We start from the raw sequence: 21,931 nt of genomic DNA, 5'->3' as shown, positions 1-21,931 counted from the left end.
TTTGACTTTGGTAGATGTTTTGGTTAGTTGGCAAAGGTTTAATTCAGTTTCTATTTCCTCCCCCCCCCACACACACACACAAAGGGCATAAGGAACAACAATTCTGGGAGTTGAAGTCCACACATCTTAAAGTTATCAAGGTTGAGAAATGCTGATTTAATGTTTTAATAGGAAGTTCTGCTAATAAATTACACAGTATTATTTCAACACTCTGCTGATGTTCAGGAGCACATCTTCGCCCCTACATCTCTGCTGAATTCAAATCTCCGACATTTCATGGCAGAAAGAAAAAGAGATGTTTTCAAGAGCTTACAAATATTCCGTTATAAATTTATTAATGAAACACAGTCCCCATTCATATCCAGGAATGAAAACCAGCAAAGTTTTGCTTCACAAAAACTACGAAACTTGACATGTCCAAAATTCACTAGAATGGTTGTCAGCGTTCCTTGAAAATTTGCATTTTGCCTTCGTTCTTATAAACTTTTGGTGGATCCAACCGGACTTCAGCTCTTGTCAGTCCCAATCCATATGACCGATGTTCAGGGATGATGGGAGTTGGAGTACAGTATCGAGTTGGGTATTTCTCTCATCCGTATTTAAGACACACCCATTTTGGTAAGCTTGGAAATTTCTTTTACAAATAATGCCTTCTTCTTCTGCAAGATTTTTAATTGCATTTTCATTTTAATTGTAGGGTCCCTTAAGGGGGGGGGGAATGGACACAATGGATTGGGAGAGGAAGAGACCAGCAATAAGTCAAAAAAGTCAAGATGGAGGTCATGCCTGTATGATCAAAACATGGCAGTGTCTCATCTTTCAGTACATGGGAAGTTTTCATTTCTAGATGGACTTGATAGAGCCCTTCGGTTGGCTCTGGTGGAAAGCTGATGCTATGGCTTCAAACCAGGCCCTTTGCTCTCCCATTTCTCAGGCAGCATGAAATGAATCCCACATTTTCAGAGGCCCACCCCTGGGATAAAGAGTTGGATCAACTCATGGGGGGAATTCTTAGCAGCAGGGAACTATGGTAAATATGAATGGAACTTCCAGGTACAGATATTGTGTATCTTTCAGTGCAAGGTTCTGGAGAGAACCAATAGGGCGTAGAACTATTGAGGCTGAGTTCACACAATACAACCCAGCAGATCAGGTTAAAATGATACTTGGCAGTCTGTGGTCCAGGGTGTGGTAGAAAACTCAACCGGGACCTTGAGCAGGTCTTATGAACCACATTATGTGATAATAAGGTTTATTTCTTTAGGCATGTCAAGTTAAAGGAGTCAGGGAGGTATCGGTCAGCAGCAGGATTAGGCATCTCAAAGCAGAGGGACTACAGCAGGGGCCCCATACTGCTGAGCCTGGAGGCCAGCCAAGTTTATGTGTGAATTTCTGCCTCAAAACGTCGACTGAAGCTTTCCCCTGCAGGCTGCGGACCCCATAGAGGCATCCTTCTCCACCCCACACCTTGATTTTGCAGCAAATATGACAACAGGTTATTGAAAAAGGAATATCGGGTTGGAAGGAACCAGGAGATACCTGCCCATCGTATGTTGCTTTTCTGTATTTTACTCAAAATTGACTTCAGGACATGGATATTTCCAAAAACCTATGTCAGTTATGGGAGAATTCGAAATGAGATCACTAGGAAAACAACGCTCAGAAAGATATCTCCTCTAGGGAAAAACACTAGAGATGGACTTCATATTGCACTTCAGAAGGACCACTTTCTCATCAAATCTTGGTATAGGCAACCTGTAATTACAGAAGTGACTGGTTAAAGGTCACCGAGTATGTGAAATTCATCTCCTGGGTGGCATCATTTCCCCTTTCGTTCCCTGGGCCCACATCCCTCATACACACGTCCCCAACGAGGAAAAAAAATGACAAAACCTTCCTTATTCACCCTCTGATGGCTCCATGTTTCTACTTCTGCATTCTCAGCTGGACTACATTTTTTGTCCCTTTCACTTTCTGCCCATCAGTTTGCTTCTCACCAATCTGAATGCATTCTGTGACATCACAGGAGTTCCAGCCTATGGCAGAACAGAACCAGCCCCATTGGCCAGTGACGATGGAATGTCTGAAGTGCCGAAGTTTGGGGAAACCGCCAATAGGCAGGACAAGAGAGCCAAGATAAATGTTCCCTTCCCAATGCAGCCACGTTATGGATTTTCCCGCATGTGGATTTTCTTATGTTTGGTAAGAGCGGGTCTCTCCCGGAAGCTCCTCTCACAGACCAGGCATTTGTACGGCTTCTCTCCCGTGTGGATCCGGAGATGCGCCATCAGCAGCGCTGTCCGGGTGAAGCTCTTCCCGCAGACGGAGCAGGGGTAGGGTTTCTCCCCCGTGTGGACCCTCCGATGCACAATGAGGTTGGAATGCTGGCTAAACCCTTTCCCGCAGTCAGAGCAGGTGTACGGTTTCTCCCCCGTGTGGGACCTCACGTGGTCCGTGAGGGCTGAACTCCGGTGGAAGCTCTTCCCACACTCCAGGCATTTGTACGGCTTCTCTCCCAGGTGGATCTTCTCGTGCTGGTGCAGGCCGGAGCTCCAGATGAAGCTTTTGTCGCAGTACGAACATGAGTAGGCTTTCTCCCCCGTGTGGATCCTCTGGTGGCCCAGCAGACAGGAACCCTGCGTGAAGCTCTTCCCACAATCCAAGCACTTGTAGGGCTTCTCTCCAGTGTGGATCCTCAAGTGCCGATTGAGATGGGAGATCTGATGGAACCTTTTCCCACATTCAGAACATTTGTGTGGTTTGAGGCTAAGAGGAGCGGGCTTTTCCTGGCCAGCCTCACCTAGAGGGGCTTCAAAGTCTGCTCTGTTTTCTTCTAAAGACTCCACTTTCTCAGAATGATCCAGCTGCAAAACAGCAGAGTCCTCCCCCATCAATTCCTTATTTTCTGGAATGAAGAAAACGGAAGCTGAATTTAGAAAGGCTGCAATGCAATTCGGCCCAATTTATAATACAGTGAGTACGTGTTTTTGGAGGGGGAGATTTGTGCCCTCAAATCAGTCTTGAATCATGGCAACTATATGGACTAGTCCTGCAGTTTCCTTGGCAACATTTTCAGGAGCCATTTGCCCTTGTCTTCTCCTTCCTAGGGCTGAGAGAGAGGGACTGGCCCAAAGATACCCAGCTGGCTTTGTGCCTAAGGAAGGCCTAGAACTCAGGGTCTCCTAATTTCTAACCTGATATCTTTAACCACTATACCAAACTAGCTCTAATTGCTACATCTGGAAAACATGTGGAATATCCTGAACGATTAGGACAAGGGTTGGCTACACTATACCCATGGGTACAAAATATACAAACAGGAACCCCCAAATACTTTTTACAAAAAGATGGTTGAAACCACCCAAGGTGGCCAGATCCGCCAAGAATTGAGCCTTGAACTGCACCATCTTGCAAGATCTCTGGAATTAGCTTCTTAAAATGCTGGCCATCTTATTTTTATTTCATTTGGGGCCCAGAGAGCATGCTTAGAAATGTTACTGAGCCTTGGATTTAGGGTGTTGGAGCAATTCAGGTACGAGAAAAGGTTATTACATGGAGAGATGCTTTGTTCAGAAAGAGAGCAAGCGATAGGCTTGGTGAATGAATACTCCATTTGTGGATGGGGAGAGAGATAGGAAGAAATACTTCTCTCATATTACCAAGTTTTGGGTTCCTCCAACAGGAGAGATTCCTTCCAATGTGGGAGATTCAGGGCAGAAGAGAGGAAGAAATTCTTCACCAAGATTTCAGGGAAGGAGCTCTAGTGAGAGTTTCCACTTAGATGTCTTGAGAGGATTACATAAATTCAGAGAGATGACCAGCGACTACTAATCATAACGTCTCTAAAGCACCTCCACTATCACAGGCAGTCTATTTTAGAATTTCAACTGCTGGCCAACCCAAGAGAGAGTGGGCTGGTGTTTTCCTTTCCTGCTTAGGTGTAGGGATCCATGGAGATGGTCTGGCAGAAAGTGTACAGAGATGGCTATAACAGTAAGTGCAAAATCATGCTTTCAGCCTGGGAAATGAAAAACATTAGGAAGAGACTCAGACTGACTCCCCGCTGACTTCCTGGGGTATAAGAGGGAGGGAAGGGAAAACATAGCCAGGCTTGCAATACGGGTAGTCCTCACTTAACAACCATTCATTCAGTGACTGTTCGAAGTTACAACGATGCTGAACAAAGGGACTTACAACCAGTCTTTGCATCTACAAACATCGCAGCACCCCAACGGTCATGTGATCGCAATCTGGGTGCTTGGCAACCAGCTCGCACTTAGGACAGTTGCAGCGTCCTAGGGTCACGTGATCACCATTTGTGATCTTTCCAGCTGGCTTCCAGCAAACAAAATCAATGGGGAACTGCGTGATTTGCTTAACAACCATGTGATTTACTTAACAACCATGTGATTTGCTTAACAGCCACGGTGACACACTTAATGGTTGCTGCAAAAAAGGTTGTAAAATTGGGCATGACTCGTTTAACAACCACCCAGCTTAACACCTAATTTCCCAGTCCCTATTGTGGTTATTAAGCGTGGACTACCTGTATTCTGTTACAACAGCATGCTAGCTGGGGAATTCTGGGAGTTGAAGTCCACACTTCTTAAAGTTGCCAAGGCTGAGAAACACTGAGTTAGGCAGAGAGTTTGGCCGCTGTAAAATTGGAAAAACCTGAGTAGAGGGAGAACAGAGTGGTGGCAAAAGGTGGCTTTGTCTGGGGTTGGAAGCTAAGCAGGGTCAGACCTGCTTCATACTTGGATGGGAGACCTCCAGAGAAATCCAGGGCTGGAGGGTGGACTGGAAAGTCAAGAAAACATCCTGGAAGAAGGCAGCAGCCAACAACTTCCATTCGGCTGTAAGAAAACATATCCAGATTGTCAGCAGGAGACAAACGTGTTCCAGGAAGAGTTTACCTTTCCCTTTTAAAAACATCTCAGAGAAAACAGGCTGCTTCTCAGAATCCCCATCCATTATCTTGACTTGAACCTGATATTTTTCCCAAAGCTACAATTAATAACATTGACCTGAAGAAAGCAACGTTGGGTCACATGACAGATCTCGATAAGCGCTCTTCGTCATGACAGAAAAGCAGGCTGGCGTGATATGCTTTGCCGCCCCAAGTCCTGCTGTACTGCCTCCTCGTGGCATGGGGGGAGAGGTTTCCTGCGAGGGGCGAGCCAAGACACCAGGAGTGTTTGCTGAGAGTAGGTAATCCCAAGGCCTGATGGTCATCCCAGCTGCCCAGCCAAAGCAAGCTGGGCCCTACATCCAGCAGCAGCAAGGCAGGAAGATGCTGGAGGTGGACGATGGCTTTAGTGACGATGGCAAAGGTGGGAGAAGGTCATGTAAGCCACTCCTGTACTTTACCAAGAAAACAATGTGGACAGACAAGGTAAAGCGACTGAGGATACAATACCGGATGATGGGCACCTTAGGTGGGAAGGCATTCAACACGCTACTGGGGAAGAGCTGAGGATCTTTCAGAGTATTAATGGAGTTTTATAAGATTAAAAACTTTGGGATGTCTAGTTGCTGATGTTGTCATACAGGACAACAAAATCTGAAGCTGCAAAGACAGAACTACAGTGGGAGCATGGGACGTAAGACGCCTGAACATGGGAAAGCTCAACACTGAAAGATGGAATGAATCAACTACACAATGACACATTAGGCATCAGCAATTGAGATACGGTGGGTCCTCACTTACTGACCGCTCATTCAGTGACCACTCAAAGTTATGACGACACTGAAAAAGGAGACTTACGATGGGTCCACGAACTTGCAACTGTCGCAGTGTCCCCATGATCACGTGATTGCAATTTGGGCCGCTTGGCAACTGGCGCGGATTTACAACGGTTGCAGCATCCCGTGGTCACGTGATCGCCACTTGCAACCTTCCCAGCCAGTTTCTGATAAGCAAAATCAATGAGGAAGCCGGCAGGAAGTCGCAAGTTGCAAGTCATAGTCACATGACACTGGACTTAACGACCCGCAGGGATTTGCTTAACGACCGCCACCAGAACTGATGGAACAGATGTCATGAGTTGGTGCAGTCATGTGATGTCACGCTTTATGACTCTGCCGGTTAGCGATGGAGTTGCTGGTCCCAATTGTGGCCAATAAGCGAGGACCAGCTGTAGACTGGAATTGGACACTTTCACTCAGAAGATAACAATATGACCTCTCAGAACATTAAAAACAAAGAAGGAATGCTGCTGTTTTCATAGTCAGAAAGGGTATAGAAAGACAGATACAATGCAGTTAATGACCCAATAATATCAATTAGACTTCACGGATGATCCTTTAACATGAAAATTATCCAGGTTTAAGGCCCACCCACTTATTCAACCTACATGCTGAATATATATTAAGGGAAGTGGATTGGAAAAAGATGAATGTGATTTCAAAATTGGAGGAAAAAAATCAATAACCCGTGCTATGCCGCTGACACTACCTTGACAGCTGAAAATGCAAAGGATCTGCAAACTCTATTAGTAAAAGTCAAGGAGCAGAGTTAAAAATGGGTCTAAAATTAAATGTAAAGAAGACTAAACTAATGACGACAGGTAAAAAACCAACCTTAGAATTGACAATGAAGGTATTGAAGTGGTGGACAGCTTCTGCCTCTTAGGACTGACCATCAACAGTAAAGGAACAAGCAGTCAAGAAGTACGCCACAGACTAGCACTTGGTAGAGCAGCCATGAAGACCTTGGAAGAGATGTTCAAATCCGTGATGTGTCTATACCTACAAAGATCAGAATCGTGCAAGCCAGGGTATTCCCTGTGACACACTATAGACATGAAAGTTGGACTTTGAAGAAGCAGGATAGGAAGAGTATTGGCACTTTTGAACTTTGGTGTTGGAGAAGACTCCTGAGAATATTGTGGACAGCCAAGAAAACAAAGTGATGGATCATCGAACAAATGAATCCAGAGTTCCCACTTGAGGCCCAAATGACCAGGATCAAAGCAACAGCTTACCTAGTGGAGGTGTGTCACTCTCTCTCTCTGACCCATCCTTCTTGCAAGCAGCCAATGTTGTTGCCTTTGCATTGGAAGAACACAACCCCACTTCTGCCAAGAGTCCAGACACCTGAAAACAACATTGAAAAGAAGTCCTAAACCCAGTGGCCAAGGACACCGTAAAGGAGCGCATGGTTTGCGTGGAGGTGGATCAAGTTAAAAAAATTCTGAGTGACATGACTGGAAAGATGTCTTCCTGAGCTACTGATCAACAGCACTGGAAATCTGGGGCTGTCCAGGTGTTGTTGAACTGCATCTCCCAGCATTCTCCACCACTGATCCTGCTGGCTGCAGCTGCTGGGAGTTCTACCTGGAATAAATCGGGCTGAAAAGTCCATATCCTCTTTTTTTTTTTTTTTAAACCAGGGATTAACTGATTGATTGTACTGATTTATATGGCTGCCCATTTCGCAATTGCAGCTCTTGGCAGCAAACATAGGATTAAAATCAACTACAGGCCATAAAATAAGTAACAATACTAAGAAAAACACAATAAGAGTTTGCCCTGAATTTGGCCTTTAGGTGGTGTGCCAGAACATCACTCCAATTAGCAGATGGAATCAGGACAAAAATGAATGTCAATTTAATTAGACCTGAATTAAAAATACGATTGCTCCCCATATATTTAATAGCTTCTCCCTCCCATCACATAAAAAGTTATAATTGGCAGCAACTTTTGGGGAGATGGTGGGGCCAATCCCAAGGCTGGTGATGGGCTCCATGTGGCCTTGAAGCTTTAGATGGTGTGCCTCTGATTTAATGCTCCTTCTGGCAGGAAGATCCATAACCAAACTGTGCCCTGGAGGAAGAAATCCATAACTTGCAACCTGCAACTAATCTGTTAGTGCTCCTTCTGTACCACCCAGAGCATCCCAGAAGAAATATTTTTGGCCAATTTTGGAAGTATAATGGGGTGTGTACATGTATCAAGATGCAAAATGGGTCCCTTAAGCCTGTAGAGAGCTATTTAATTCTTTAACCACCTCCCACCCAGCCCACAGACTCCCTTAAAACTGGGTCATTTTTTCTCAATGGTGATTAAGAGGCAAACTGGGTGTCTATTTCTCTTCTTTTTCCCCCAGTGCCCTATCATCAAAAAAAGGGAGGACATTTTATTCACCCCATCCCCAATAAACCATCACTGGACTCAGCGGAACTGGGCAATTTCCATCCAGTGTCAGAAAAAAGGAAGGTTGTTGAGAAGATGGACAGCTTGCCGCTCCAAAGGGTCCTTGAGAAAGCAGATCTTCTGGACCCTTTTCTCTGCACTGCCCAGAGTCACTGCTGTAAGATTGGGGGGGGGGGGGCTATACAGATGGTTTAAGCAAACAAACATTTTGCCCCCACCCACTATGCTGACATTGGTGGTCCCATGCCTCACTGCCCTCGGAGGCCAAACAAAATATTCTAATTGTGTAATGGTCTGTGGGAATGACCTTGGAAGACAGGGGGAAGAGCCACAACCGGGGAACGATTGGATAAGTGGCACCTGAGCCCGCAGAAAGCATGGGGGTGTGGTAAACATCTCAGAAAGGACCTTCTCTAGTTTCCTGTAAAGGCAACAGGGAGAGATGTATTTTCAGACTTGCAAGGTTCTGTTATATAACCTTACAATAAAGTAGAATTAGTTCATCTGGGCATACTTCCTGCCTGGGCTACCTCGCAAGGCTGACAAAATTGCAAGGAAGTTGCACCTCCCAAAGTAAGTTGAAGATTGCCAGTGAGCAGAAGAAAGAGTTGGGAAAGTTGGGGTGGAACAAAGCTGCTTCTTACCACTTTCTCCATATGCTGCAAAGGGAGCAAACTTCCGACACTTCTGTCTCCTACTTTGAGGGGCTCAGGGGTCTGGCCGTCCATTTCCATGGATTCTTTCTGTTTCATCAGGAAGTTCTCAGCCAGGGCCACTGCTTGGGCACACGTGTCTGGGCCCTGCTCCTTGACCCAGCTCTGGATCTCGGGGGGCAGGATGGCCAGGAACTGCTCCAGGATCACCAGCTCCAGGATCTGCTCTTTGGTGTGTCTCTCAGGCTTCAGCCACCGGTGGCAGAGGTACCAGAGCCGGCTGCACATCTGGCGGGGACCCTCAGCTTCTATGTAGCAAAGCTGCCTGAATCTCAGGCGATGGGTTTCCATGCCACCCTTCCCTTCGTTCATCTCCCCCTCAGGCAGACCACAGTCAGTCTCCTCTTTGGCTAAGAGTTTTCTCTCTCTGCCCTGAACGTCTCCACCAAGGCTGAGAAATTCCTGAGCCACCTGCCCTCCCACAGAAGGCAGGCTTGTGTTCAATGCACCCTGAAAATGGGCTGGTAAGCCTTTGGCATCACTCCACAGAGACAAGGGATCTAGGATCTGTGGGTCACCCCACTTTGTAGGAAGGGGCTCTTGCTCCCTGGGGGGATCCTGGCACCGGAGTTTCCAGTCATGAGCAAAGTCCTCTTCAGCTTCTTCTTTGATAGGAGCCATTGCTCTCCTTTCTTGAAATTCTTTGGTGGTCCCTGTTGGAGAATCAGCTCTCTCTCCTTTAGAGTTATCTTCTGATTTGGGGCTGAGGGCACCCGGCTGTAGCATCTGCCCTTCCAGCTGGAGGCCAGCTTGAAACAGAGGAACATGATCTCCCATAATCCCATACTTGGCAGCCATTTTCTGCACTGCAGGTTCAAGTTCCAAGGTCCCCTCTTTGCTCATTTCCCCTCCCAGCAATATGGTTCTTGAAGTCTCTTCCTTTTGAACGTTTTTGAGATCTTGACCCAAGTCCACCACCAAAGTCCTTGAGGTTAACGACGGAGGTAGATAAAGAGGGATGCGTGATGATGACTCAGATGTATGGGAGCGACATCATCCTAAGGAGGGGAAAATGTAGACAGAGGAATATTAGAGAGAATATTCACAAACGAAACGCTTTTGGGAGAAAAGATTTTGATGTAGTTCTACCAAGCTTCAAAGACCCCAGGTTCTCCCTATTCTCATAAACCATGCTGGGGAACCCCATCATCTTTTCTGCAAGCTTTCTTCCGGCTACAGTTACTGAACATACCTATCACATTGTTGTGTAAGTCTCAGGTCCGAAAATATTAACATACTGTAATTTTAAAAACTCCACCCGACTCCACCCGTAAACTTGGGACATCTTGACTGTGCCCACTTTGATCCATTGCCTGATTCACCACAATTCTTTCCCCCCACCCACATTTCCCAAAATGTTAAATATGTCCTCCAATCATCAGCAAAGTTAAACATTTTTTCTATTTTATTAATACCTGGAAGACAAGTTTCTGGATTTGAAATTCTGCCCCAGAAAAACTGAGCTTATGGCAGAAAATAGGGAGTTCCAGATCAAGCCAGGTTTAATATGAAAAGCCATTATAGTACTGCAAATATTTCCATTCCCTCTCCCAAGGAGAGGAAAAGAGGGAACCATGTTTCGTGTGTATTTGTGTGTGCGTGTGCGTGCATATACATGCATATACACATACATACACAAATACACACACACATATGAAGCACGATTCCCTCCATGCTTCAATAATCTCATATTTTCCTTCCATTATTGCAAAATACGTTTGAATTGGCTACTGAATTAACCTAGTTTATGGTTTGATGTGTTGATAGAAAATCAGCTAAACCAATTGATTAGTACAACATACAAAACTTCAAAAACCTAACCAAGAAAAAAAATTAACCAGCTCTCCATTTTAGGACTTTAGCTAGTTAAAAGCATTGTGTGAACAAGTCATACTGCTTTAAACCAGGTTTTATTGAATAGACAACAATGGCAGTTTGTGCATACCTCTAAACCATATATCATGGTTTATAAACCACAATGGCTGAGTTCAAAAATAGCATCTAAAAGCACATAATGGCTTTTCACTGCCTTTCCAAACTTGGTGCCACCCAGCTGGGTTGGGACTGCACCTCCCAGAATTCCTTCTGCAACTTCCAGAATTCCCAGAAAGCACGGCTGAAGGAATTCTGGGAAATGCAGTCCTAATACACTTGCAGGCATCAGAGTGGGCAAAAGAGTGTGTCAGCTCAGCTTTGGTGTCTTTACTAAAAGGAGTGGAAGGAAGAAAAATCCGTGCCACAATGTTAGACACTGTCACATACACGCTTTTCCCCCAGGAAAGTTACAGCCTGAAAATAAATTAGAGGCAGGATAAATGGCCAGGATTTACTGCTTTAAAAAGACAAGGTGTCAGTCCCAACATTCTCCCGTCCACTTTGAAATGCAAATTCCAGGGGGAAGGTGCTATTATAAAAAAGTCTTTTCTTCCTCTTCCAGAGGATCTGCCCTCTTGCTAATCCTTGAAAAGCCCCTACGACTCACCCCCACCTCAGCCTTCCAGCAAACGCATGCAGTCAAGAGGCAACAATGGCCTAGACCGCCCCGCCGTAGCTGGGAACTGAAGCAGGAAGGGACTTGGGAGCATCCAGAGTCCCCCACCTTTGCGAAGTGGAGGGCCTCTCTGGGATTCCACCCTCTATGGGTTTAACTCCTAAGATCCACCCTGGCAAGGGACAAGGAGCAAGAATCGGAGATCTCTTGCTGCAAGCGTGGATATGGATTTTACTGAAGTTCGCTTTATCAGCTCCATGGCGACAGGCAATGTTGGCAAACAGCATGTTAGATGGTAAATCACAGCTTGCAAACCAGAGGAGCTACGCCAGGGTTTCTCAAACTTGGCAAGTTTAAGGTGTGTGGACTTCAACTCCCAGAATTTCCCAGCCAGCATCTGATCTGGTGGATATCTCTGCAGAGGGCTCCCCCGATAGTGAAGGGTCTGGAAACTGAGCCCTAGAGGAACATTAAAAGCAGTGTTTCTCAACCTTGGCAACTTTAAGATGCGTGGATATCAACTCCCAGAATTCCCCAGCCAGCTTCATTTGGTGCACCAGTTGCACCTGTTCCTGGATCAGGAGATCCTTCCGATGGTCGCTCATGCGCTAGTCACCTCACGCTGGATTACTGCAATGTGCTTTACATGGGGCTGCCCTTGACAACCAGCTGGAAGCTACAGCTGGTCCAGAACGTAGAGGTTAGGATAGTTAGGGGTATGCCTTGGTACACCCATGTAGCACCTCTACTGTGTAGCTGCTGATGGGTGCAATTCAAGGTGCTGGTGGTCACCTATAAAGCCCTTCATGGCACAGGGCCAGGTCATCTGTAGGACTACCTATCTCCAATGTTCTGCCCATCCCATGAAATCTGAAAGGGTGGGAATGCTCCAGGTCCCTTCTGTTAAACAGCATCATTTGATGGGATCCACGACATGTTTTCTGTGTCACAGGGCCTGCAAAGGTTCCCCTCAATCTCAATCCCAAGGTGACCCTAACCCTGCCAGGCTTTCATAAATCACTGAAGATCTGGATCTTTCCCTGGGGAGTGGGCAAGACTGCTGGCTGAGCTCATCTTTGGTGATGTCATAGTATATATATGAGTCACCCAAGTGGTGTGTTATTTATTTACTTATTTATTTATGTCTTGTTAGCTGCTTGGAATCACATGTTCAGTGGGCGATTATATACCTCGAAGCTAAATATATACATAAAAAATAAACAAACAGCTGAGCTATCACAGCATAGAAATTGGCTCTGGGGCGGTGTTCAAATCTGCTTTTAAAAAAAGAAGAAAGGATGCATTCTTTAAAAATAAAATACTGTGGCAACTTTCTGTAATCCGGTGTCCTCTAGCTGTGTTGGAGTTCAATTCCCATTGGCCAAGATGACTGGGGATGATGGAACATATTTCAAGGCATCCGATTAGGAAAGGCTGTAATATGATCCCATTGAGCATTTGCTGTCCAGGAAAAATGGGATTGCAAGCTATGATAATGAACCAGTTAGTATTTTAGGTGGCAACTATGTACCACATTAATTGACATGGAGCAGATTCCATTGTTAATCATAGCATTAGCTTTAAAAATATAAACTTTTTCTTGGCCAAAAAGCCATCCCAATTAATTGGGCAATACTAAAAAAAAAAAAAGAATATTATTTTTAATACAGGTGCTTATGAGAATTGCAACCAACGGGCACCCATTTTCAAAAAGATGTTCCCGCCTTCCCGGCACCTACTAGAAAGCCTCTTATGTGATCCAAGGCCAAAGAACAAACATCTGCTTTTGTTGTGGTTTAAACATGATTTAATTGTATTTAAATATAGGCAGATTGAATTGCTAAACAACTGAATGAATTGCACTGAACTGAACTGCATTGAAGACGAAGGTTTCAATTCTACATACCTATGTATTTGGACATAAGCTCAGTGGGGCTTCGGTGAGCCTAATTTTGGAATAGCTGTGATAGCACCACAGAGAGCCTGATTAAATTCTGTAGGTGGCACGGGGATGATTGACATTGGAGATCAAAGGGCATGCCCGTCCCCTCCATGAAATTTCAAAGCCAGAAATGTGTATGCGTGAAGGCTGACTGTGTCCACACTGCGACTAGCAAAACTGGAATAAGGCATGCAAAGGAAGGTAATTATGCAAATCCACTCATTTGCTTAAAGCAGCTCAGATGAAATTTGGCTTTTCCTGGTGAAGCACCACGCTCTCCCTGAAGTGCAATCGACAGAAGATTTCTATGATATATTCAGTAGAGTGTGGACTGGATGCAACAAGATTTCTAAGCATATGTGTAGGTGATCAAACAGGTAGAGCTGACTTACGAGAAAACCAGCCTGGATACATGAGTGTTAACTCTTTCTCTATCCAGGAGAGAAGCACCTTCTTTTGTCAAAAGTGACCTCTAAGATCCCTTCCAACTCTAAGGTTCCATGATTGGGTGATTTGGGGTAGCAGCCTACATGACTCTCCCCTCGTTTAAAGTTTCTCCAAATCTCTCGAGAGTTAGTCATCTTGCTCTGAAATGTCAGTGCCCAAATCTCACGAAATTGAAGTTCTTTTAAAAACAAAACAACCCCCCTATTTTTATTTGAATGTAATTTGGGGAGGGGGCACACAAGGACCATGTTGGGGATTAGAAGATGCCCTGACACCCAGAGGCCAGATACTGAACCCTGCACCTATTTGCACATTACACTCTCCCATTTTGCCTCTGCAGGCAGATGTGTGTACCCACATACAATTAAGGGTGAGAAGTGAAATACATATACTCGGAGGACTGAAACAGGACCTAAAGTTGGGTATTTAAACAGAAAAGGACACACACACACAAACAGAGGGATGGACCTGAGGTATAATGGAAGATAAAACTGAGTTAAGAGAGTGAGAACTTCTTGATTTAAAAAAAAATACAAAGCAAACCTTACTGGGGCAAAAATATTACAAAGCTTGTCTTTGTCAAACGTTCTAATGGGAGACGTTTTATTCCAGTGTCTTGAGGACCATCCACGCTTCTTCCTTCAAGCCCTGAGAATCACAATTGTGTTTGCTAATGAATGAAGGCCAGTTTTTTGTAGCCTCTGGTTGTAACCATCCACATGCATGCTTTGTTACTGACACGCAACAAGCCCCAAGTCAGATCATCCAGGAGTTCCTAAATTTATCCTCTTCCTTGAGTAGCTACACTATTTCAACCAAATGTGTCCTCTCGTGTTTCGTCAGTTTTGACCTCTGGGTGTAGCTCTTTCCGCAAGTGGAGCACTGGTAGGGCTTCTCGCCCGTGTGAGTCCTCAAGTGGAGCGTCAGGCCCGAGCTCTGACTGAAACCCTTCCCACAGGCCGGACATGCATAGGGCCGCTCCCCAGTGTGGGTCCTCTCGTGTTTGATAAGACCCGAGTGGTGTCGGAAGCTCCTCCCGCAGACTGAACACTTGTAGGGCTTCTCCCCCGTGTGGGTTCTCTCGTGAGCAATCAGAGTCGAGTTGTGGCTGAAGGACCGGCCGCATTCAGAGCAGGTGTAGGGTTTCTCCCCGGTATGGGTGATCTCGTGCCTCACCAGATCTGAGCTTCGAAGGAAGCTCTTCCCACAGTCCGAGCACCGGAAGGGCTTTACTCCCGTGTGAGTTTTCTCGTGCAAGATAAGATTGGATCTCTGGCTGAAGCTTTTTCCACAGTTGGTGCACGTGTAAGGCCTCTCCCCAGTATGGATCCGCTTGTGGAACTGAAAGGTTGAGATTTTGCTAAAGCTCTTCCCACAGGTTGGACACTGGTACGGCTTCTCCCCCACGGAGGCTTGCTGTTCCAAGATGGTAGGACTGCCGCTTGGATGGTATCTTTGCCCACTCTCCACAGGAGGACACAACTCTTCTCCGGTGTGGATCCTCTCATGCTTCATCAGGCTGGAGTAGAGAGCAAAGCTTTCTCCACAGGTTAAACACATGTAAAGCTTCTCTCCTCGTTCAAATCTTTCATGTTTCGTAAGAACCGAGTCCTCATCAACATGTTTCCCACAATCTGAACACTGAGAAGGCTCGTCTCCATGCTCAGCTGGGCTTAAATTGTGATGGAAGCTTTTCCCACAGCTCAGACAACTGCAGGATTTCTCACCCTTGAGGATGCGCTGAAGGTTAGGGAAGAGCATGCTCTGACTGGAGGTGGCTGTAGAGTCCAAGAACTTACAGCATTTGGCTTTGGTATCTATTAAGAAATCTGAACTGTTGCCAAATGTATTCTCATCCCTCCTGCAGGACTCCAGATTCTCCAACGTGGACCTTGGTTGTGTATTATTGGCGAGTCCACCGCTTTGCAAAACAGAGATGTTAGCTTTTTGAACCGGGTTGCTCTCACGCTTTCCCTTCCTCCAGGACCTTTGTCCCAGATGCCAGGAAATGCTTTTCGCTCTTCCAGGCATTGTCTGGCAAACTTCTGTCTGCTTTTGATTTCCCACAGGAGAAATCTCATTTTCACAAGATTCCTCACTGTCTCCTAAAAAAGAGACAAAGATAAATCACACTCCTGGAAAAAGGAATCAACAAAACCTTTTTCTTCTTCAAAATTCTACACCCCTCCTAATAATAATAGTTTTCTTTGAATGCCCTCCTTCCTCCTAAAGCAGAGGTGGTATCTGAGTCCTCCAAGGCAGGTCTGAGCTTGGTTCAAGCTTCCAGGAGGCTCAACATGACACAACCTGACCTATATCTTTATTGTGTCAATAGTCATTGAGCCATTAAGGCTAATTCCCAAATTGGTATCTTCCTTGGGTTCAAATCCAATGCCCTAACTTCCTCCCTTTCCCTCTGTGTAATGGTAATTTTGCTTTCTGTTTCCCAGTCTTGTTTGTAAGTGCCTGCTGACGGTTTACATTCTCCACATTCCTGCTCTGTGAACCTCTCGCAATTAATGAACCCCTGACTAGCAGCAATGGTCACCAAACTAGACAGTTTAAAGGAGCCAAGACAAATCAGTGGAGGTTAAGCTATCATCAATTACTTGTTATGATAGTCATATGTGACATCCAGGATCAAGAGACCATTTGCCTCCTCATCCCACCTGCTGTGGAGTATGGATGCGAGGTATGTTCTGTTGGCTGGCTTCCTACTGGTGCCTGCTTTGTCCAGTTGGAAGAAGATGTTTGACCACATAAGCTTTTGGTTTGGTCCACCTCAGAGAGTCAGTGTGGGTTAGTGGGAATGTAGCCAGACCAGGAGTGGGGAGACCCAGGTTCTAATCCCCCTGGGACCATAAAAGCTCCCTGGGGAATTATGGCCAGCCCCTCCCTCTCAGCCCAAGAGCCATCGTGTTCTAGTGGCAAAGGTGATGGACTAAGCTCCTGGAGGACTTTAGGCCAGTCCCTCCCTCTCAGCCCAACCTACTTCACAAAGTTTTTGCTGTGGGGAAAAGCAGGAGGATGGAGCACTATGTACGTGGCTTTGTATGTAGTGCTGGCACTAACATTACAATATTTTGGGTGTTTGGAGATATTTTGCTTTCTCGGCAAAGTGTTTTCAATTATGTCACCGCTTCCCCTGTTCTCTGCTTTTTTTCTGTTAAGGTTTTATCTGCCTCTGGCTTATTTTAACTGCACTGGCTTTTATTCAGGTGTTTTGAGATACTGGAAACAAATCATGTATATCTCCCTCAGACTGGCCTTTCCCAACGTGACATCCTCCCAAGGGATCAGGCTAGAATCCCACGTACCACAGAAGCTCCTGCCCTCTGGGCAGTTTTCTTGCCCAGCTTTGCTCCACTGTGCCTGCAGGGAATCAAGGAGAGCGCGCCCACTCTTGGGGACATTACAAGATGCTTCTTCAAACGGACCCAGTACCTGGAAGGGAGGCAAAAATCAGAGCTGAAATAGGAAGAAAACCTGCCTGAAACTCTGAGAGCTCCTGCTATTGACCAGAGTTGGTATAGGATGGGCAAAACTCTTGAACTCCATTTCTTTCCTTCCCCACAACCACTCACACTGACCTCGTCTTCGTGACTCTGGTCCTCCTCCTGCCTCTGGAGGAACTCCTCGGCCAGGGCCACTGCCTGGGTGCAGGTCTCTGGCCCCCCCTCCCGGACCCAGTTCTGCATCCCTGGGGGCAGGACAGCCAGAAACTGCTCAAGGATCACCAGCTCCAGGATCTGCTCCTTGGTGTGCTGCTCCGGCTTCAGCCACTGGTGGCAGAAGTCTTGAAGCTGGCCACAAGCCTCCCGAGGCCCCTTGGCTTCCTTGTAACAAAAGTGCCGAAAACGTTGGCGCTGCCACTCCCGGCAGCTGGCTTCCCCCCGCAAGATGGCCGCTTTCATTTTCCCATAAGTCTCCTGGACACCAAGGTTGCCATAAGTCTTCTCAGCTTCTCTGGGGCCAGGCACCAGGCTGCTTCCCCACCAGCATGCCTCTTCCACCCCCTCCAAGTGATCCCAAAAGGCTTTGAGGTCCTCCTGCAACATGGGGGGCTCCGACAGCTGTGGCTTGCTCGTCTTTGGGGATCCCTGCCACCGGGGTAGCTGAGTTTGGGGTAGCCCTTCCTCTGGTTCATCCTTAACCTGCGTGGCCATTTCTCTTCTTACTGAGCTTGCCAAGGGGATGGATCTGGGATGCGCTTTCTTCCCTAGTTCCAATCCCTCCATCGGTTCCTCTTTGTTGGATCCCTCTTCCACTTGGTCGGTCATTTTCGTTTCAGGTGAGCTGATCTTAGCTCAAGGCTGACTTTGCTCTTCCTCTCCTTAGCAGCCAGTGTCACAAAAAGCCTTCTCTCCAGCTTCTGGTCTTGCGGTGGGTCTTCTGTACAAGCTGTTCTCCAGGCCAGCGGGTCTCCTGCAGGTGATACCTTGGAGGAAGTCCTCTGTGGAAAAGAGACACCAAGACAGAACCAAACCACCGAAATGTGAAATTGGGAGGAATCGAAACAGGGGCGTTTTGTTCAACCCAATCTCCCAGATCAACCTCAGGGCAGTCTTTTAAAGAACCAATATTTTAAACCTCAAAAATGGGCAAGGTCTTCACCAGCTTCATGCTCTTCAAATGTGTTGGACTCTGGAACTTCCCCAGGGAACATGGGTGACATTAAAAGCAACTGGATTTTATAAACCAAGCTTTATCTTGCAACTGGAGTTTTTTAAATGTTCCATTTTAAGATAAGTTTTAAAATTCAATTTTTCACGCACACACACACACACACACACACACACATTCCCTTTTCCTTCTTAGGTTCTAAGAGTCATTTTACAAGTGGGATCCTGCTTGTGTGTAAAGGAACTCCCTGTGATTAACACTAGCAAACTAAAACAACCACTTTAAATTAAAAAAAAAATCAATTACAGTTAAAACAGCCATGGTGCATATAGCAATATCATAATAACAGTGACCATATGATAACAATAATGATAACAACATAATGACAGATTCCTTAACTAACCAATCAACCCTGAGGGCATCACAGAAGAGCTCCATCTTCACTGGCTTCTGGAAAATTAAAACCGATGGGGCCAGTCTAGCTTCTAAGAAAAGCTATCCCATAAAACTGGGGCTATGAGAAAGAAGCAAGGCCATCTGGCTTTAGCACCCCTCATTTCACAAAAGTGGGGAACAGTTAAAAGTATCGCCCAAGACACTCGTATTGGACAGGACAATTCTGGTTGGAGACCGGGGTCATGAAGGTATTTAGGCACCAAGTTTAATGTGCAAACCCAACACATTGTGGTTTATTCAACAACAATTCAACAATGATCACTTAGCATCGCGTACGAAACCAGTCACCGAAAGAAATCTATTCTCTTACCCCACATAATGCACCAGCGGTTTGATTAAATCTTTACTGAGCCAATCCAATCCCCTCAACTTGACTCACCTAAGGCAAGACATTTGTCAGACACTGCGGAAGCATTTTCCTAAACTTGAAACTCCTATAAAACATTGGCTGACTCCAAAAAAGGTATGGTCCTTGGGAATGTTGATGCAGAGCATTTATTTCACAATATACACCCAATCCATATAATGGATGGCATATAATGGTTTAACGTAGACACTGAAAAAATACAACCATTGCCAGCCCCACTCGGTAGACCAGACCAGAAAATCGACTCCACAGGAAGGCTTAAACTCCTTTTATTGAGACTGGTTATAGCAGTGTTTCTCAAGCTTAGCAACTTTAAGATGAGTGGATTTCAACTCCCAGAATTCCCCAGCCAGCAAGGCTGGCTGGGGAATTCTGGGAGTTGAAGTCCACTCATCTTAAAGTTGCTAAGCCTGAGAAACACTGGGCTATAGTAATAGGATCTTGCAAGTCTGATTGCTCTAAACTTCCTCCTCCTTCTTATACTCCAGTGAATCAGAGAGGGGATTCCAAATACTAGCTTGTTCTGCACTTAAAAAATGTTCATCTCCTTAATGGTAATGGTTCCTGCTTATCTCAGTCGAGGTCATCTTCTTTATTCAATACAGCTATTAAAACAACGATGTCTTTAATATTAATCTAGAAAGGGTGCTTACTCATATTATCCACAAAAGGCTACAGCCGGAAAACAAAGCATTACAACATTTGAAAATCCCACCCCCCCATACAGGAAAAACAACAATAGCACCACGAGTCCAAGCTTAACAGGAAGGTGTGTACAACCAAGAAAAAGATTATTTCGTGTTATTAATTGTGAATTTCCAGGTAAAAGAATAAGTGAATTAGAACACACATCCCCACTCCTTTGCAAGCAAATCCTATCGAATTTCCTAGAGACCCTTTTCCATCCGCTCCATCCTCCAGAGCTCTGGGCCCTGCAGAGGGTCCACAAGCCACATGTGGGGCATCAGCTTTACCCAATCAGGAGCCCATGTTCAACCACAACTCCCATTATCCCCAACCACCACAACCATGCCAGCTAATGATGGGAGCTGCAGTCAAACCCCTCAGGGGCATGAACATGCCTGGTTGGGCAAAAGTGAGACATACCGGCTGCAGGCAACCAAGGATTTATTGGGGGGGGAGTGAGGGGGCAACCCTTACCTGCAACAACCACCCAAAGAGTTCAGTGAAAGTTTCTTCTAAGTTAGCCGGGAAGGCATCCAGGGATTTTGCCCCCGATGCTGCCCAAACATGGCTTACCTATGATCTGTCTGAGAATGGAAACCGAGATGAAGTAAGTCTAAAGAGAAAGGAAAAGGAGTCATCTAAGAAAGGTCCAGGATAATGTTCTGAAGTGGTAGAATCGAATCCCCTCTCCTCTTCGAATTCCCAAGCAGAGAAATGCAGATTTAAAGCACTTTTCACAGATCGGCAGCCTGGCAATGTCCAAAGCGGGGAGGAGGGAGGGCAAATTCAAAAGAGAGATTCCCTCCAGAGGAAGGTGGGGCAGAAAGGGGTTTGTTTTCCATTGCTTTTCCCCCCCCTCTACTTTTTATTTAAATTCTTAATACATTTCCGGCCGTCTCTGGCAACCCAACTCTCTGTTCACTTAACTCTTTGGAGACATTGTCGGAGGAGAGCCTCGTTCGTCTACAGTAGCCAAAAATCAGGAGATGGGGAACATCTTTTTTAACACATTTTGTTAAAAGGCAGAAGTACACAGAAGCTTAAGCCTTTTAATAAAACGTGTTATTCTGAAAAGGTGCCACTGCACTCCTGAGTTTCAGCTCTTTGGCGGGTGGCAAAAGCTGAGGGCTCTTCATTGGAAGACTTCCCTCTGCTTCTAAATCTGTGGGACTGCAGTTTCCATCACGGCTTGATTCATACAGCATGCAGACTCAGTCCACCATATTTTGATTTAATTTGATGACCCGGTTTACCAACATGCTAATGTTTAGAGTGGCTTGGTTTTAACCTAGCTATTTGAGGTTGCAAACCATGATTTATGGTTATTCAGCATGTTGTCCCACCCACATGGTGGCTGGACTCACACCACTAAGTCAGTGTTTCTCAACCTCCTTGACTTTAAGATGTTTGGACTTCAACTCTCAGAACTGAATGCATGGGCTGGGGAATTCTGGGAGGTGAAGTCCATACATCTTCAAGATGATGAGGTTGAGAAACACTGGACTAAGTCAAAACATCCCCCACACCCCAAAGCCAGCATAAAGGAATGGTTAAGGTGTTGAAATCGGACTGCTGACACCCAGGTTCAAGTCCAACTTCAGGCGCATGGAAATTTACTGTATGACTTCAGGCCAGTCTCTCTCTCTCTGTAACCCAGCCTTCTGGGCAGCATTGCTGTTGTGGGGCTAAAATAAAGGGAAATCCTAATAATAATAATAATAATAATAACAACAACAACAACTCCCCACTCCCCAGTGAGTCACTACCTTGACATGATTGTGGGGCTTGCGTGCTCCAAGGAGGATGAGAGCTATGCCAGAGGCTCCACCATACTGGACAGGTCTCATCAGAGGAGCCACACAAAGTGCCTCTCCCATAAACCATATGGTGAGATGTAATTTACAGAAACCCATACTGAATGAGTTGTCACCCGGGTCAACAAGGACAGCCCTAGGTGTTGGAGATCCTGGACATCTGGTGACAAGTGGGCGACAGGAGTCCGGACTGTTGGCTGAGCAACCAGGGCCAGCAGCTGCAGGACTACTGGA

The 21,931-nt window shown here is 45.8% G+C and overlaps 1 protein-coding gene across 1 annotated transcript; it reads right to left on the bottom strand.

Annotated features, from left to right (window-relative positions):
* Positions 1-318: 318 nt before the first annotated feature.
* Positions 319-20,733, bottom strand: LOC103049783 (uncharacterized). Its single transcript, XM_025176523.2, has 5 exons — positions 20,457-20,733; positions 17,341-18,203; positions 17,068-17,194; positions 14,556-15,855; positions 319-2,766 (listed from the first exon to the last, which is right to left on the bottom strand). The coding sequence occupies exons 2-5, from the start codon at positions 18,028-18,030 to the stop codon at positions 2,166-2,168; spliced, it is 2,718 nt and encodes a 905-aa protein (XP_025032291.2). The 5' UTR covers positions 18,031-18,203; positions 20,457-20,733; the 3' UTR covers positions 319-2,165.
* Between the last annotated feature and the right edge of the window lie 1,198 nt (positions 20,734-21,931).

The sequence above is a fragment of the Python bivittatus genome, unplaced genomic scaffold (genome assembly GCF_059951505.1).
Source record: "Python bivittatus isolate LINGU-HERP-01145 unplaced genomic scaffold, Pbiv_v1 ctg000810_np1212, whole genome shotgun sequence".
Taxonomy (NCBI): Eukaryota; Metazoa; Chordata; class Lepidosauria; order Squamata; family Pythonidae; genus Python; species Python bivittatus.
This window is presented reverse-complemented; position numbering and strand designations above follow the sequence as displayed.